Source organism: Sphaeramia orbicularis, chromosome 16 (assembly GCF_902148855.1).
Source record: "Sphaeramia orbicularis chromosome 16, fSphaOr1.1, whole genome shotgun sequence".
Lineage (NCBI taxonomy): Eukaryota > Metazoa > Chordata > Actinopteri > Kurtiformes > Apogonidae > Sphaeramia > Sphaeramia orbicularis.
In genome coordinates, this window is record NC_043972.1 from 47795588 (window position 1) to 47813002 (window position 17415).

At 36.5% G+C, this 17415-nt stretch overlaps 1 protein-coding gene across 1 annotated transcript; it reads left to right on the forward strand.

The window, feature by feature from the left end:
• Positions 1-20: 20 nt before the first annotated feature.
• On the forward strand, positions 21-11708 carry psmc4 (proteasome 26S subunit, ATPase 4). The gene is made up of 11 exons (XM_030158163.1): positions 21-136; positions 761-859; positions 2883-3069; positions 3449-3595; positions 4989-5098; positions 5270-5363; positions 5673-5840; positions 6041-6117; positions 8208-8376; positions 11035-11090; positions 11223-11708. Exons 1-11 carry the CDS (start codon positions 104-106, stop codon positions 11334-11336), a joined length of 1254 nt encoding a protein of 417 aa, XP_030014023.1. The 5' UTR covers positions 21-103; the 3' UTR covers positions 11337-11708.
• Positions 11709-17415: the final 5707 nt, after the last annotated feature.

Consider the following 17415-nt stretch of genomic DNA (forward strand, 5'->3'; position numbering starts at 1 on the left):
AGGAAACGTAGATCGTCATGAACTTCATTACCCATAAGCCACGCGACCTGCAACCTCCAACGTATTACGTCAGGACGTCCGCCGTCTGTGAGTAAATTTCAACATGGATGACCTCGTAGCGGTGGAAAAGAGCCCGGTATGAATTTGCTAATTGCTTTGTTTTCATACTTACAAATGATAGACTTTACGTGGTGGTCATTTGTAAAAACACTCGTTTCAGTCTTGTTGTATGTCTCTGTTTGTAATAGTCTTAAAGCGATGGTCACGTTAACATCACGAAGTGTAAACCTGCCAATTCATTCTCTGTTCAGTGCAGTTGCTATGTCATGCAGGGTAGCTTCTACCATTAGCACGATGCTAATTAAGCTAAAGAAGTATGACTGGTAAAATTTGCTGGTGATATATGATCAGAAAATAATCATAGATAAGTGCACCGCTTTGAGTTGAAGTAGATGATGTGTATAAACATTCAAAGACGAATATTTGCGTAACAAAGCATCGAAGTAAGCTAGCGGTTAACATGACTAGCTAAGCTAATAGTTGTCTTTGTAAGGCGATTGAAGAATATACAGGTGTTTCGCATGAATTTGATTCAATAATTCAGTTTCCTGTGTCCTTAATTAGAATATAACTTGTGTAGATGTGCTAATTATATTTATTTAACTTGTTTTGGTGCGATATCCATCAAACTGTATAAGAAGTTATTTTAGTTTGGAATTTTGTTATGAAATAATATTTTTTTTTTTTTATGTTTTGACAGGATGAAATGCCTGCAATACTTAGCTCCAGACCACAGACTGGTCTGTCTTTCCTGGCACCCGAACCAGAGGATCTAGAGGACCTCTACAGCAGATACAAGGTATAGTACTTGTTCAGTACCCACTGATGTATGACATGTTTTTCTGTATGATTATATGACTGTGGTGCAACCCCCAGCCATTTTGGATATCAACTAAGTGAAACTAATCTCAAATCTATATAGACAACACCAAAACCAACCAAATGACTCCTCACAGTTGACATGTTCAGCAAGTTTTATTTTTAAGCTTTTTGTGTGTCAATGTGTTTACCTGCTCTTGCATTTCCTTATTTATGGAAAAGCCGCAGACCTATTTCCACACTTCATTAGCACTGTATCAGTGCTGGAGATGGGTCTGATCCGCTCCACTAATATTCTGTAATAGGACTAAAAAATTATGAGTTTTGGCTAGTTCTTGTGGGGCACTGAGTACAGGAGGCTGCAGCTGTTCATTTGCAAAATAGTGTAAGTAGAGAATTTATTTATGAAGAACATGAGCACATATGGATGCATGTTGTGGTATTAAAATGTCTAAAGTGCTGCAGAAGAAAACAGCAGATGAAAAGACATGGCTTTTTCAAAACATGTTAGTTTACGGTGTAATTGCAGCTCAGAGGTTGTTGTTCTTTAATATAGTGAGGGGGACTAAAGATCCAGGAAGCCACACAGCACCTAAGTCCTCTGAAAATAGAGGGGAAAGTATGTGTATGCAAAACCTATAAAGTTGAGTATCACACGCTTATAGTTTGTTGGCTTTAATGGGGGGTATAAATAGTATGTTTTTTGTCAGTGGTGAAGTCATGTGTGTGACAGCTGCAATGGATTTCACCACTAATGAAATGTAGATGTCATATATCATTATATTGTCTGCTAACAGAAAATATGTTTTATATTTTGGGCTACAAATCACATAGCAGGGATATTTTCTTTCTCATGGTAAGGATGCAGGGAGGAAAAAAAATTATAACAATGTAGAACAAGATGGCAACAGAAACAAACATGGTGGAAAGTTAACAGAATGATGTTAAACAGAAATTGTATCACAGTTATAAATGAAAGAATAGTTTAATTTACACAAGAACAACTGTATTGTAATATAAGACATTACCATGATATCAATAAGATAATTATACACTCAGACCATTGTAGAAGATTTTGGAATAATTGCCCATGTGTATTTAGTTGCCTGATCTTTAGATATTTCATATACTTCAGCTTACTCAGAACTATAATGTATTTAGTAAGTGGAAAGAAAGTGTAAATTCAGTAGGAATACAAAGATAAAATTACAAAAACAGATCCTGCTTTGTCCTATGTAGATTGCAAGGCATATTGCTACCTTCTGTCTGTACTGTGCACTTACTTAGTCAACTAAAACGAATTTGTTATTGAGGAAAATCTTCTCTAGACATGTTTGACAGACTGAATTAAAGGTAGGGTAGGAGACCCTGGAAAAATGGCTTGAGCAAACTACATTTTGAAAATACACAATTCAAAAGTCCAAACCATTTTCCTCAGACTTCCCCCTTGAAGCCACGCCTCCAGAGTATCGGATTGTACTCGCAGAGGGGGGAGGGACGAGGGGTAAATGGCAGTTGAATTTGATAGACATATCACCATTCAATCATTTCGATGGGCCGGTTAAAATAATTGGATGGTGGGGTTTTTTAGACTTGTCCGTTCCACAGGTAACTACAATTTTCTATTTTTGTGTTAGAGCATTTAATTAATTGGTTGCAGTCGGGGTGTGAAGGGGATTTTAAGCAATATTGTAAAAAATGTTCCAGGAAAACATCTCCTACCCTACTTTTAAGTACCATATATGTCTTGTTGTGTATAGTTGCTGGTAAGGGAATGCACATTAACTTTTGGATTTACAACTTGTCTGTTATGTTTTAAAACATTTAGAAGTTACATATGAGTTGCATGTTTGTTTTTTAATAAACTTCAGCTGTCTCCCTATAAAGCTTCTATACGTAATAAGACGTCTCTAATCACGTGCAATGAGGAGTAGTAGTATTCTTTCATTCTCAGCAGGCTCTCACCTTTCTCATTTCATCTGCTTTTTGATGCGTGTTTCCAGAAGTTGCAGCAGGAGCTGGAGTTCCTGGAGGTGCAGGAGGAATATATTAAAGATGAACAGAAGAACCTGAAGAAAGAGTTCCTCCATGCCCAGGAGGAGGTGAAGAGGATACAGAGTATTCCTCTTGTCATTGGCCAGTTTTTGGAGGCTGTTGACCAGAATACAGCCATTGTTGGTTCCACTACAGGTACTCCTACATTATTAAATTCAGTCACAACCTGTCTGTCAATTCTCATGGTAAATGTTTTAATTGGACCTAATACTCATGTCATATTTTCTGTATCAAGGGGCAATTAAAAGTTTACCAGTATTAAAATTTATTTCTTGTATATTAGAAAGTGCAGGAACTGTAACTGAAAATGAAAAATTAATAACGATAGCAGTGACGCATGCAAGTTGTATTTCAGAATACTTTATCGTGTTCAGCTTCTGTTTTCTTAGAGAACCTAGAGGAGATGTACTGTATGCCATAAAATGTTAATGATTCAGTCTGAAGTACTGTTGTAAATCTGTAATGAGTTCTGTTCCTGAGTTCTTTCTCTTCTTCAAATTATTCTCCTCTTCAGGGTCCAACTACTATGTGCGCATCCTGAGCACCATCGACAGAGAGCTGCTGAAGCCTAATGCCTCAGTGGCGTTGCACAAACATAGCAATGCCCTGGTAGATGTGCTCCCTCCTGAGGCTGACAGTAGCATTATGATGCTGACGTCAGGTAAAACACCACACTGTCCCACAGGAAGGTAGATTAGAGTGAATGAATATGTGAAAGATCAGGAGGAAAAGCTCAGAATAAACCCTCTGAGTGTGACCATAGAGATATTTTTCATTAGTGGCATAGTGCATTAGCAGCATTTATATGGAGCCAAGTAGTCCATTAACAATATTATATTAATAATTTGAATAATTGGCTGATCAAAATAAAAATCCTCCCTTTTTCCACATCAATCAGAAGAGACTGGGCCATTTGAGCCCATTCAGACAGAATGAGTTTAACAGAGGGGTATTTAAAACCTTTCAGTAGGAAAATATCAGCAACCAATAAACGTGTGCTTGATACCTCTTTTCATGCTGGAATAAATGTATTCTTTATGCATGTGTTCAGCCCAGTTCGAACCAAAGATACAGAACAGGACAAAACAGGTGTATAACATTGCAGAGTGAACTTAACTGACCTAGGTCAGCTCAACTCATGCTGTTAAGTGGCATCATTTGCAAGTTAGATTGCTAGTGTCTGGTTTTAGAGTGGAGTGTGTGTTTTTTGTCAGTGTCTTACAGTTGCTCACAGCTTCTGTTAGCCTTTCTCGTGGTGAAATCTTTGCTCAATGGTCTGTGTTTTCTCTGCTTCTTAGAAGTGAAGCACACACCCAGAGGAGACATAAATAGGAGAGAGCCTTAACCTTCTCTTTTATGTTTTCATCAATACTAGAAATGTAGCTGTAACAAACATCTCAGTCACTGTGCTCATTCATGTTTTAACGTTTTCCAAATTATATCCAGCCACAAAAAGCCTGAAAAGTTATCAGTCAGAATAGAAGTACAGAGAGAAACTACAGAATAAATCATCTCATCGTTTGGGAATAGTGTGAACCTGCAGGTTTTTGATAATCCTGCAGGTAGCTGCAAGTTTCAAGGTCTTTTTGTGCGAGCTGGACTTGTGTCTCGCATGGGGTAAGGTTATCTATCAAAACGTATCTAAAACCTGAATCCACTGAATCATCGACCAACTTAGAAGCTGCTGGAAAATTTTTAGCACTGGCTGTTGTAAGACCAAAATCAAAAGGAGAATCAAAATCATTGTATTCTGATTAAATGCTTTAGGTCATATAAATTCACAGATTTACATGGGTGTAAACTGAGAAACCTCTAATCTGAAAAATTTGGGTTGAGGAAATATTGTCCATGCAACTACAGCTATTATATTAATAACTAACAAAATAGTGTGTTTTCAGACCAGTGAGTCAATACTTTTGATCTTTTAACATGATATTTAGCTTTTTTATTGTGTTTGAATTGTCGAGTCAAGTGAGTTTTATATATGGAAGCACATTGGATATAACATAGCTTGTGTACATCATGTTTCTATATTGAATATGTGTATATTTCAGACCAAAAGCCAGATGTGATGTATGCTGATATTGGTGGCATGGACATTCAGAAGCAAGAAGTCAGAGAAGCAGTGGAGCTGCCACTCACACACTTTGAGCTCTACAAACAGGTCAGAGACTCCGATCAGAAATTCAACAAGGGATTCAAGGAATTTGAAGTTATTAATATTTTCTACATCTCTCTTATCTAAATCTACCTCAACCATATCATCCAACTGGACACAGAGGCAAGAAGGAGCAGTGCGTTATTGATACTTACTGTCCTTTACTTGTTCTGTCAGATTGGTATTGACCCACCCAGGGGTGTCCTTATGTACGGACCACCAGGATGTGGCAAGACTATGTTGGCCAAGGCTGTGGCACACCACACCACAGGTGAGTCCTCCATATCAGACTTGCATATATGTGCCCTCTGTTGTCTGCTAAAATCTTCAATATACGACTTTACTACTGCTACATTTAACCCCCGCCCATTTATACATCATAGTAAAATATTCATTGTTTGTAAGATTTGAATTAGATTTTGACAACAAATTGATTACAACTCTTATGAACTAATCAAGGGATATTATTATGGCTACAAATAAGTGTGACTGATATCCCAGTAAATACCGTATTAAAGTTCTAAATTTCTGAAAAGGGACGTCTGTGGTAGATGGATGAATCTGTTTGTGTTTTCCCCAGCGGCATTTATTCGTGTGGTGGGCTCAGAGTTTGTTCAGAAGTATTTGGGTGAAGGCCCTCGTATGGTGCGTGACGTCTTCCGGCTGGCCAAGGAAAATGCCCCTGCCATCATCTTTATTGATGAAATTGATGCTATTGCCACAAAACGTTTTGATGCACAGACAGGAGGTAAGTGTGACTAACATTTAAACAAATATCTGCTGCTTAGATTATAAGTCATGACTGAACTTGACTTTAAGACCTGGAAAATATTTTTAATCCACTCTTTTTGTTCATTTTATACATACTGTTTGTGTGTTTCCTTGATTCTTTAACTGAAGAGAAATCATGGTTAAAAATGTCCCCTCTGTCCTTGTCATCTTTTGCAGCTGACAGGGAAGTGCAGAGAATCTTACTCGAGCTGCTTAATCAAATGGATGGCTTTGACCAGAACGTCAATGTTAAGGTGAGTGAACTCCACCTGTCTGAAGAACACTTTCCCCTGTGAACACACCGTGACACATTTGTATATGCTGACTGGCAGTGCCTTAATGGCATGTCATCTGAGCAACCAGACTACTCCCCTGTTACACAAGTCATACTTTTGCACTGGCAATGTCACTGTGCCCTGTGTCATTCAGCTGAGAGACAAGTCCTAAGGCTTATATCGTCATTCATCACAACTTCAAATGGAAATTTTACCCATAAGCTCCTCACACATACAGCATTTATCAGACTGATACAAGGAAATTCTCCTTTATGTAAAAAGCATGACTGTTTACTTGTTTTGTTGGATTACATTTTCATTGTGAAGAATCAAATTTCCACAATTTCTTTTCTATTTTGGTAGCTATAAACACCATAGAGAAATTCTGTTAAGTGATCAAGCGGTAACACGTGGACACATTTTGTGTTTAACAGTCTCTATCATGTAAGCAGAGTAACTTATATGCATGTATTATACGCATTCGAGTAGGTATTTATAAGCACTTTACCATTATAACAAAATATGGGGGGATGAAATTTTTAGATGAAAAAATGTCAAAATACTGCTCAGTAACGCATGGACTTGAAATGGACATCAATTTTATAAGCTTTACACAAACATTCAAAACAATTTCTCGACAGAAATTGATATGAAGTAGGACAAAACCTTTTAGATATTATGTTCAACTATGCTAAAATATGGTCCACTGAACTTAGAAAGATTTATTTTTTGTTTTTTGTCAGACACATGGAAAAAAGTAGATTTTTTTTTTTTTTACCTTGACATGTTTCGGCTACAGCCTGTAGCCTTCCTCAGAAGGGTCACTTGATGTTACTGTGACGTATCATTGTCAGTTGGTTTATCCAGGTTTGCCAGGCAACAGGGGACAGTTATGCCCCCTGCTGCCTGGCATCCCATGGAGGACAGCATCCTAGGTGTGGGATACAGTGTAGGATCCCTCATCCCTATTCATGATCCTCGGAGCCAGTTTTCTGAGTTCTGTGGCCTCCCTAATCCAGCGAAGGTACTGTTGCCTGGCAAACCTGGATAAAACAGCTGACGATGAAACGTCACAGTAACATCAAGTGACGCTTCTGAGGAAGGTTACAGGTTATAGCTGAAACATGTCAAAGTAAAAAATCTATTTTTTTCCATCTGTCTGACAAAAAAGAAAAAGAAATCTTTATAAATCTCTGTTTTTATTGACATGAGAATGTGGTAACACATGGACAGGTTGCCATAGTAACACGTGGATGACTCTTTACCATTGTATGCATCACCCAAAATGTTAACTTATTTTTTAAAACAACAAGCCAGATATAATCACAATGCTTTATTTAATGTATTTAATACTAACAGTGTTATTTACAACCTGTGTTGGTCCATATTGATGTAGGTAAATTACAAATAAAGGGTAATTTGTTGGTAACAGTTCACATATAGTCTTTTTAAATGTGACCAGTGTATGAATTCACAAACTTCATCATTCAGAATTTTTATTCCTCAAAGTAATAGACAGTCTTTTGCATGTCTTTTTCTTAATTTAACGCAGCCTAGCAGAAGGTTCGGAACTTCTTCTGTACTGTGTAAGTGGCACTTTAAAAAGGATGACAGCTCCATAAAATAGAGATCTTTAGCTAAAAAATGAGCCCACTTGATAAATGATGTGCGCAAATTTACTTTTTCATGTTGATGTTCACCCTTGCTTGATCAGACCCTTAAGTGCACAGTTTGAACTTTGTATCATTCTCCCTTCTAAGACCTAAACAAAGAAGTTCAGTGTCTTCAGCTATAGTTTTTTTTTTTTGCCATGGTGACACACTGACAAAATAGAGCAAACACACTCTAATGTACATTTTCAGTATATTAAGTATTTTTGAAAGAAACAACTGTCCTCGATACCACAGGGCTAGTCTGGGGGGTAGTTCTGGTCTCATATCTTCATCTATGTGAGCCAGAGGCAAACCTTGTGTTTTGCGCTGAACACACACTGTATCATCTGTTGTCAGTTGTTTACTCACATGCTCCCAGACCTTCACTCCAGTGTCACTTGAACCTCTCTCCCTTAGGTGATCATGGCCACCAACAGAGCAGACACACTGGACCCAGCCCTTCTGCGTCCTGGTCGTCTGGACAGAAAGATTGAGTTCCCTCTGCCTGACCGCAGGCAGAAACGACTCATCTTCTCCACCATCACCAGTAAAATGAACCTCTCTGAGGAGGTGGACCTGGAGGACTGTATCCTTATGCTTCACAAATAGTGTATTTAAGTGTGGGGGAGTGTGAGTGTGTGTGTTGCACAGTGAGAAGAGATTTGTTTCCAAACACATTATTTATGTGGCCAAATAATTTCTGACAGTGTTAGAGAACTGAGAAATGTGTCGCACTGACTTGTGATGTTGGAAATTGTGGCTCCATATTTGACATTTTTGTCCCTTCACTAAGAATATCACCAAGAATTAATTAAAACTAGAGCATATGAACTCTCCTATTGGACTGCAGCTAGGTTTTCCTTGTAGCAGGAATACAATTTGCTATCTTGCATAAATGATAAAAATGAAGAGAAAATTACTGTAGTGGAATTTTACGTTGGATTTCATGCAGTGTTTAGAGAAACAGGTAGAGTTACCAACTCAGAGGCTAAGTTATATTACTTAGTGCTGTAAATGAAACAATAGCATTATATATTTAGAATATTTTCACTTCCTTACCTTGCCTTTTCTACCAGAAGTCTCTATATCACCCTCTCTGCAAAGCCATCAGACTCCTTTGACACATTCAGGAGCTGCTGCTTCGAGTGTTTAGTTTGAGTTATTGTAGGATTTGTTCTTGTACCTTGTAGGTCAACCCATTTAACATGCATATTATTGGTCAGCTCACATCTAGATGAACCAGTAACGTTTTGCGTGTTCTTTTCAGAGCACATGAAGAACCGCTTCAGTTTTGTTTGGAAGATCTATCTAATAAGCAAGGCGAAGATGATAGAAGATTCTAAATCTAGCATATGGGTCAGGTCAAGCGGTGACACGGTTACATGTTTCGTGTTCAATTGGCTCTACCTTTGTACGTATATAACCTATATCAATGTGTGTTACATATTTCAGTAGGTATTTGTAAGTACTTAAACATAGTAAGGATGATGATTGCATTAAAATTAAATTTTTGACAAAAAAATATTTAAAAATGTGCTCTGTAACATGGTTTCATCAAAATGTCACTGATTTTGACAAGGTTTACGCTAGAGTGCTTAACATGCGCTTCCCACAGGAAACTCACTTAAATCTGCCTATGATGTGTTGAATAACATATTAAGCTACACCAATGCCAAAATTTAGGGAAATGTATTATAAACATTTGGACTTATTGACACAGATTTAAAGTAACACAGTTTTAATTCTTGATCCTATTATGATGTAAGGAACAATGTGTCTAGAAAACAAGACAAATATTTTTAATACAAGCATTTATTATACATCAAAGTAATAAGCTGACAAATGAGTGCATACAGAACAGGATAAAAGAAACTTAGATTTTACCTCATAGATGTGCATGTTCCCTTGACCTGACCCATATGATTAAACTTAAATTGATGGTGTTTTTCTAATGAGTGGACCTCTCTATAGTGGTTAAAATATGTTCTGCTTCTCTGTCTTCAATACATGTGTTTCAGAGTAAAGAATACTACTTATTTTCTCAGGATTTTGAAAGTTGATTTTATATATTTGCTGATCCTTCTTAATCATATGAAATGTGTTATGACAAACTAGGAACACATAATTATTACCCCTTTAAACAGTCTTTAACTTCAGTTTCAGAGGACATCTTATGCCTCTCAAAGCATTTACCACAGTCCAGACAGTATAGTCACTCATTTAGTCAATTTAACAGCATACAAAACTGTTCCCTTTGTGCCTCTTAGATATTCCCCCCAATATGAGATATTAATATATTTTTAGTCCACACAGTTGTTTGCATAGTGTTAGTGTTTTCTTTGCCTTTGTCGTGCCAGTGTTTCTTGCGTCTACAGGCTGCTATCTGGTGCTTAGTGATCAATAAGTGTCGGGTTTTCTTGTTCAGTTTGCACTCAGGGTAATTCCCTGGACATTTTTTGGCTCAAGGTCTCCTTTGAGCTGCTTCCTACTCTGGTTTTCATCAGCATACTGCAGAGGCGTGTGTACGGTTCTCCTGAATGCTACATATAGTACTCCACTACTGATCTATGTAGGTGGTTAGCTGAGTGGGTAGATAGATGTTGTTTTTAGGGAAATATTAAACCTGTTATCACTGTAATTCATACAAAAAGCCTTTGTTAAAATGAAGCCAGTAAAAAAACTAATTTAAAATGGTAAATATACCTGGAATTTTCAAATCTGCTTTGGCTGCGGAGAGCCATCAGTTCTGTTTTCCTTGCAGTCAACCTTCTATAGACTAAATTATATCTAAAAATGTATTATTAGGTATGGGCTTGTGGGTCTTTTATTTGTTTGTATAAATCTTACAGTAACATGTATTTGTTTGCTGACCTGCAGTAAACTGCAGGTTGTTTATGATGAGTCCTGTTCAGACTGGAGTGAATGCTTTTCGCTGATGGTCACATTGGCTAATTACAGTTCTCTGCTGATGCCATTAGGCTTCATGGCTGACAGCAGTACATTTATAATGAACTATTTATACTGACCTGCCTGCAGACAAATACGTGAGAAGTGTCGGTTCGCAATAACAAATTGAGACTTCAGTATTCAAAAACCTGTTCCGGGTCAGGAATTTAAAGAGTAAAACAAGGCAGGCTCCATGCAAATATTTCCACATATCTAAATAGGATTTGGGTATTCAAATATTTGCTCCTATTTATCGCAATACTTGATGTTGTTTAGTTGTCCTTAACTGACTGTGCAGATGTGGCCAGACCAGACAAGATCTCTGGAGCTGATATCAACTCAATCTGTCAGGAGGTGAGCTCAAACTGCTCATTCATGCGTCCCCATTCTTCTTTGAGCATAGGCTGTTGGAAAGTTAAGAAACCACTAAATATACAGATGCTTATGTTGTATAATTTCACATTTCTTTTCTTTCCTTTCTCTCAGGCTGGCATGCTGGCGGTCCGTGAGAACAGGTATATCGTTCTGGCCAAAGACTTCGAAAAAGCCTACAAGACCGTCATCAAAAAGGACGAGCAGGAGCATGAGTTTTATAAGTAGAAAAAGAGAATATCCAGTACATTCAGGATAAAAAAGAGGCGTCCAGACACCAGTTATTGATTTGCGTCTGTATCTACAGTGTATCTGTTGTGGGTTTGCAGTCCCTGACTTGCATTGATTTCTGGACTAACTTTACTCACTGCAGCACAAGGCCTACTGTCAGATTAGCCCAGTGTGTCTTGCCTCGAGAAGATGCACTTCCATGTATTGGAGTGATTTTTTTTTTTTTTTTGTTTGTTTTGTACAGGCACTCTACAGTTCCTAAATAAATCAGGCCCCGACTGTAGCTAGAATAAAACATTTGTATCTCTATGTACTCACTGAAAATCTGACATAAAATGAAAAACCCATTAAAGATGTTTTCCACAAAAAGTACATTTTCCCATTATGTGTCTACTTAAGGTTATATGTATGGAGCAAACAAAACATGTTTTACAAAGGATTCACTCAAAACAGTGCAGTGTGCAAATACACGGTTAAACTATTGCATTTTGTTTTGGGATACAAAATATTCCATATATTAAACAAAAACTACTACATGTCCTCCAAAAATTAAATCCTTCAAATATAAAAAAACATTTTTTGCACAATCTTACCGATGTTTATGCTTTGTGCAATTATCTCACAAATGTCTTGAACATATTAAAAGCAGCAGTTATACCAAAATCAGCTCTGCCAAACAATGCATGTGCTTGATGTTTATTTTCACATTGTAAAGATCAAGTGTTTTTACCACTTCATCATATAGATCTTTCTGTTATTGCATAATATAAGACATGCTGCATTTGACAGGTGCATTTTGTGATTGCAAACCAAACTGCCTTCTGTAGGGAATTTGTTTCACTTTTGGTCAGAAACTAGTCACAACATTCTTTTAGGTTAAAGACCGGTAACTTGGATATAAAACCGACATCATTATTTTGCAGTCTTTCTTGACTCAGTGTGGAACTAATTGGGGAGTGTATTGGATCAGTTAATTTAAATGACTATTTTAATGAGAAGCTGATTGCTCATTTGAAATGTTTAGGAAAAACATTGACACTTTTCATTTATGTTCTTATATCCTAATAAAGCCAAGAATATACTAAATATATGCACATGAGTAAAAAGCTGACTATCCTTCCAAAATTAACCATGTCATCTGTACTACTTGGGTGGATTTTTGTTCATAAAATTTCAAGATAGGCAATGCTTTTACTGATACCTGGGCTTCAGCAACAATTCCTTATGGATAGTTTTTTCTGTATTAGTTTTCCCTTTTCACTTAGAGCAGTTTCACAACATATAATAAACATTTCTGGCAACATGAAGCTCTCTTCTAAACATGAATAAAATAACGTTATATTAATAAGATAACTGGTACCTTAACAATTATGTTGGTGCAATAAAAGTATCAAAGTTTGGTACCCAGGCCTACTTACTACCCATATGACAACAGCAGATGCACAAACAATAATCACACTTCAAAAGAAATTGTGTATTTAGAAATTTTTTTTATTACATATTAAGACAAAAACATAACTTCCATTAGCAGCTGAAGTCGTACATCAGATTAATATACTGTTGTGTTGACAAACTCCAGCCAGTGATTTCATCCTGGATTTGACAAAGATGAGTCAAGTAGATGCCGGTCCTGGGCATGGCTTCTGCTTTAGCTCTTAAATACTGCCTACACTTCCTGTCATGAGCCCTTTCCATTTCTAGCTGGAGGTCTGCCCATGAGTCGAAGCAGTGCAGTCTGAGGTTGCAGCTCTCCCTTTAAGCCACAAGTGGGGGGAAGATCATTCATTACAGTGTTCATGCTGCAGTGTCAGAAAGCAAAGGCAAACCAAGACAGAAAACAGCCCATTGATGGTGAATTTACATAAATGGGCTGGGACTGAACATCCTAGTCCAATCTAGAAAAATTAAAATAAAAGTAAAATTTGTGTTGTTTCTCTGTAATTAGTTATATATCCATTATTTCATTAGATGAGGTCCAGTTGATGTACTAGTGCAGTGGTTCTCAGAATTTTTACAGTGGAGTACTCCCGGAAATATACTATTTTAGCCAATTACCCCCAACTCTCACCTCAGCATTTTTTATTTTAAAAATTTTGGCAAAATTTGTTCCTTTGCCAAAGGTGCCTGTTTATATTTTCAAAACTATGTAAACATATATTTAACTGTAATATATAAAAAAACAAAAAACATTTTAAAGTAAATTTTGTGTGCAAAATATAAACTGAAAAGTGACTGCTTTCACTGATTAAAAAAAAATAAATAGAAGAAATTGGTCATGAATTAATAAATGAACCTTTCATCAACAAAAAACAATGACTTAGCTACTCGAACTTTTTTGAGTAATCTAAAATACAAAGGTTCTTAAAATGTTACCAAAACTTAAACAAGATGCTTGACAATAAAACTATTACATGAATGTATTTATTGTGTTTTATATTTCAGCACTAATTCTCATTATTTTGCATTCGGTAAGTGATGACTTATTTAATATATTTTCTTAAGAGACATTTTTCAAGTACCCCTGGGGGTACGCATACTCCACTTTGGGAACCCCTGTACTAGTGAATGTGATCTGGTGTACAAAATCTGAGTAGAAAACAATTACTAACTAATGATACCTACTGTTTGGTGGGAAGACTGTCGGTAACTTGGTCAAAATAGTAAGGACAGAGCTGCAGGGTGACCAGCTCTGGCCCTGTGTCAAAGATCTGATCCAGTCCATGATTCTGCCCAAAGGACTTTCCAGGAAAAAGCTTACACCACATGGCTGACACCAAGTCACCCATGTGTGTGTGATGATGTGGAGGCTGGAGATAAAATAACTGGTACAGAGGTCGTTGTGGTTGCATCGTGCAGATAGCTGGAAGGTCAGCTCACTCTGACAAAAAAAAACAAAACAAAATACACGGATAAGAAATAAAACATACTTACAGAAAAAAAATGCTGAAACATTTCAGGTATTTAATCATTTTTTTGTCATATATATGCATATACAGTCGCTTAAAAAAAAAATTATTAGACCATAAAAAGTCACCAAAAACAATGGTTATGCAATCAAGTACTAACTCCTGTGTGTATCATGTGACTAAAACAGACAGAAAAGAAAACATGGAATGCCTAAACGCACTGTTTTTAAATTAAACTCTTATGAGCTCTTTTTGTTGTTATCATTGTATTCGTCCAAACAAATGTACCTTTAGTTGTACCAGGTATTAAAATGAACAAGAAATTGAAGAAAACAAGCATGGTCTAATAATTTTTTTCACAACTGTATATGTATACAATACTGTGCAAAAGTTTTAGGCAGCCTTTAGATTTGTTGTTTTTGCAGCGTTGAAATGAACATGCATATTTGTTTTTCAGTCTGTTTTCTTCAGATACAACTAGAAAATACAGGAAATATGTGCACAGCCTTAAAAGACACACAAAAAACGGAACTGGGTTGTAAAGGTTAAAGTCAGTATTTAGTGTGAGCCCTGACACCGTGACAAGAAGCAACAAAAACTGTTAGAAACATCTGGCTTGTGTTGAATGAAACCTGGATTAAAAAACAGAAAGTCAACAAAAGGATTAAAGACATGTTAAATGTGAAAGAAAGGTCACACTAAATACAACCACTTTGGTTTAAAGAAGCTGTTTTTTTCACTGAAACTTTAGTTTTTACTGCTGTACATAGTAAAGTATGAACCCATGTAGTTATGTTTTTTTGTGTGTCTTTTAAGGCTGTGCCCATATTTCCTGTATTTTCTTGTATCTGAAGAAAAGAGACTGCATGTTCATTTCAACGCTGCAAAAACAACAAATCAAAAGGCTGCCTAAAACTTTTGCACAGTAGTGTATGTGTTTGTGATATACAAAGAAAAATGTCTTCACTTACCTTGAATGTGTAATATGTTACTCTGCATGTGATGAGATGTTTATTTTTAATACTTGTAGACCTTCTTGAACATGTGACAATTTGAACAATAATTTCAAGTCATTCAAAGGCAGACAACCATAGTTACTGTATTCTTAAATGCACAGTCAGTTTAAACCAGGGGGGTCAAACTCATTTGAGTTCAGGGGCCACATTCAGCTAAATTTAATTTGAAATGGGCCGGACCAGTCAAATAACAAAATAATAGTATATAAATAATGTCAAGTCGAAACCTTCCTCTATGTTTTAGAGCAGTGGTTCCCAAACTTTTTTGGCTCATGACCCCATTTTAACATCACAAATTTCTGGCAACCCCAGACATTCAAAACAGAAACTTTTTTTTTTTTTTTTGCTAAAATTAATTTGTTTTTGATCATGCAATAATTTGCTATACTATGTTGGAAAAAATGTTAATTTTAGATGACATTTAGTCTATATAATGTATATTTTTATGGACGGAGGCAGAAAAACCAGGTGTAGATTATCGCACAAAGTGAGAATTTTATTTTCCTTGGTCAGGATATGTACAGTCAGTCCATCTTGGATTTACAAGGCTGACAATTAACACTGAACAAACAATAATTCAAATTATGAGTTATGAAAGAGCTGCAGCATCTTAAACTGACCACAATGATCATTTGACAGATAAACAGTACCACAGTGCTTCAGTTTCAGCTTCAGAGTTTGTCATGTCTTTTATGTATTGTGATTGTCTCTGTCAACTCACCGTATATATATTTTTTATTAGTAAATTTTTATCTTTATTTTTATCAATTACTAGAAATTTCAGGCAACCCCATTTGAATTCCAGGCAACCCCAAGTGGGGTCCCAACCCCAAGGTTGAGAAACACTGTTTTAGAGTGAAAAAAGTATAATTACATGATGAAAAGGTTCACATCTACAAACAAACCTTTAGAACAATGTGAACAAAATGAACTGAAATTTCTTAAGAAAAATAAGTGCAATTTTAACAATATTATGTCTCTATGTACATTACAACTTACAGATCACAATGGCTCTACAAACACACAAAACATTTAGTAACAGGCAGAATATTGTTAAAACTGCACTTCAGACATTTCAGGTTGTTCACGTTTTTTTGTGAAATGATCATTTGTTGTCTGGGGTGCTGGTAGCAATTGTGGGCTCCATGAAAGCTAAATGTTGTGGGTCCTTTATAAAATTTACTGTCCTGTTGATTTGTTGAGGGTTGGGGGGGGCAGTTATGTATGTGGGGCTGTAATCCATAACTAACATAACTAACGGTGGCGTGAAGTGAAACTTGACATGCTTTCAACATCCAACTCCTGGCTTCGATTCCTCTGTTATACAGCAGACCTTACTCAAAATTTTCACAACGTCTAACCTGTATCCACTGGGCCCCCTCCACTGATATATGGGCCCCCCAGAAATGCTAGGCCCCATAAATTTGTCACATCCACCCCCTCTTTACGGCACCCCAGTTTGCTGTAGTGTAAAAACAGTAAAATTACATGAATATGTTTACATTTAAAAAGAGAAAAATGTGGACTTTGAGTATTTTTAGGTTATTATGATATTTACTGGTCTGACCCACTTGTGATTGAATTGGTCTGAAATAAAATGATTTTTAATATCTTCAGTGTCATTTTTGTGTTTCATAAATTCATCCCAGGGGCCGGATTAGACCCTTTGGTGGGCTGGATTTGGCCCCCAGGCCGCATGTTTGACACCCCTGGTTTAAACCATACAGTCTTGGGTTAAAACTAAAACATGTTGGTAATATTTCCAAGGTGAATTCAGCACATAAAGTTAAAGTAACAGACATGGTCAACTTGTACATTAACATAAAAATAAAACCATTTTCTCTTTCAAACAGGATTTCTTTAACCACATGGTATCTGGAGCTGTTTATGGTTTTATTTTATTACTCTTAGGTACTTTTATCTAAAGGGCATCGGTTGTGTTTTATCACCTGTTTTGTTTTGTTTTGTTTTTTATATGTAACTAAATAAAGGAATAATCTGTAGTACTGAGTACACATACAATATATTTTATATATGACTGCTATGAGCTGTACTAAAATGATTTCGTCATTTAGAAACAGAACAGAACATTGCTTTCCTTCCTGTTAGTCATAAAATGTAATTGTGGGTTTCTGGTGAAGGGGAGGGGAAAAG

Excerpts from the sequence above, each read along its gene's own strand:
- psmc4 (XM_030158163.1), top strand. The coding sequence starts at position 104 with ATGGATGACCTCGTAGCGGTGGAAAAGAGCCCG. Across the intron at positions 137-760 it reads TAGCGGTGGAAAAGAGCCCG|GATGAAATGCCTGCAATACT; the intron begins GTATGAATTTGC and ends ATGTTTTGACAG. Across the intron at positions 11,091-11,222 it reads TCAACTCAATCTGTCAGGAG|GCTGGCATGCTGGCGGTCCG; the intron begins GTGAGCTCAAAC and ends CCTTTCTCTCAG.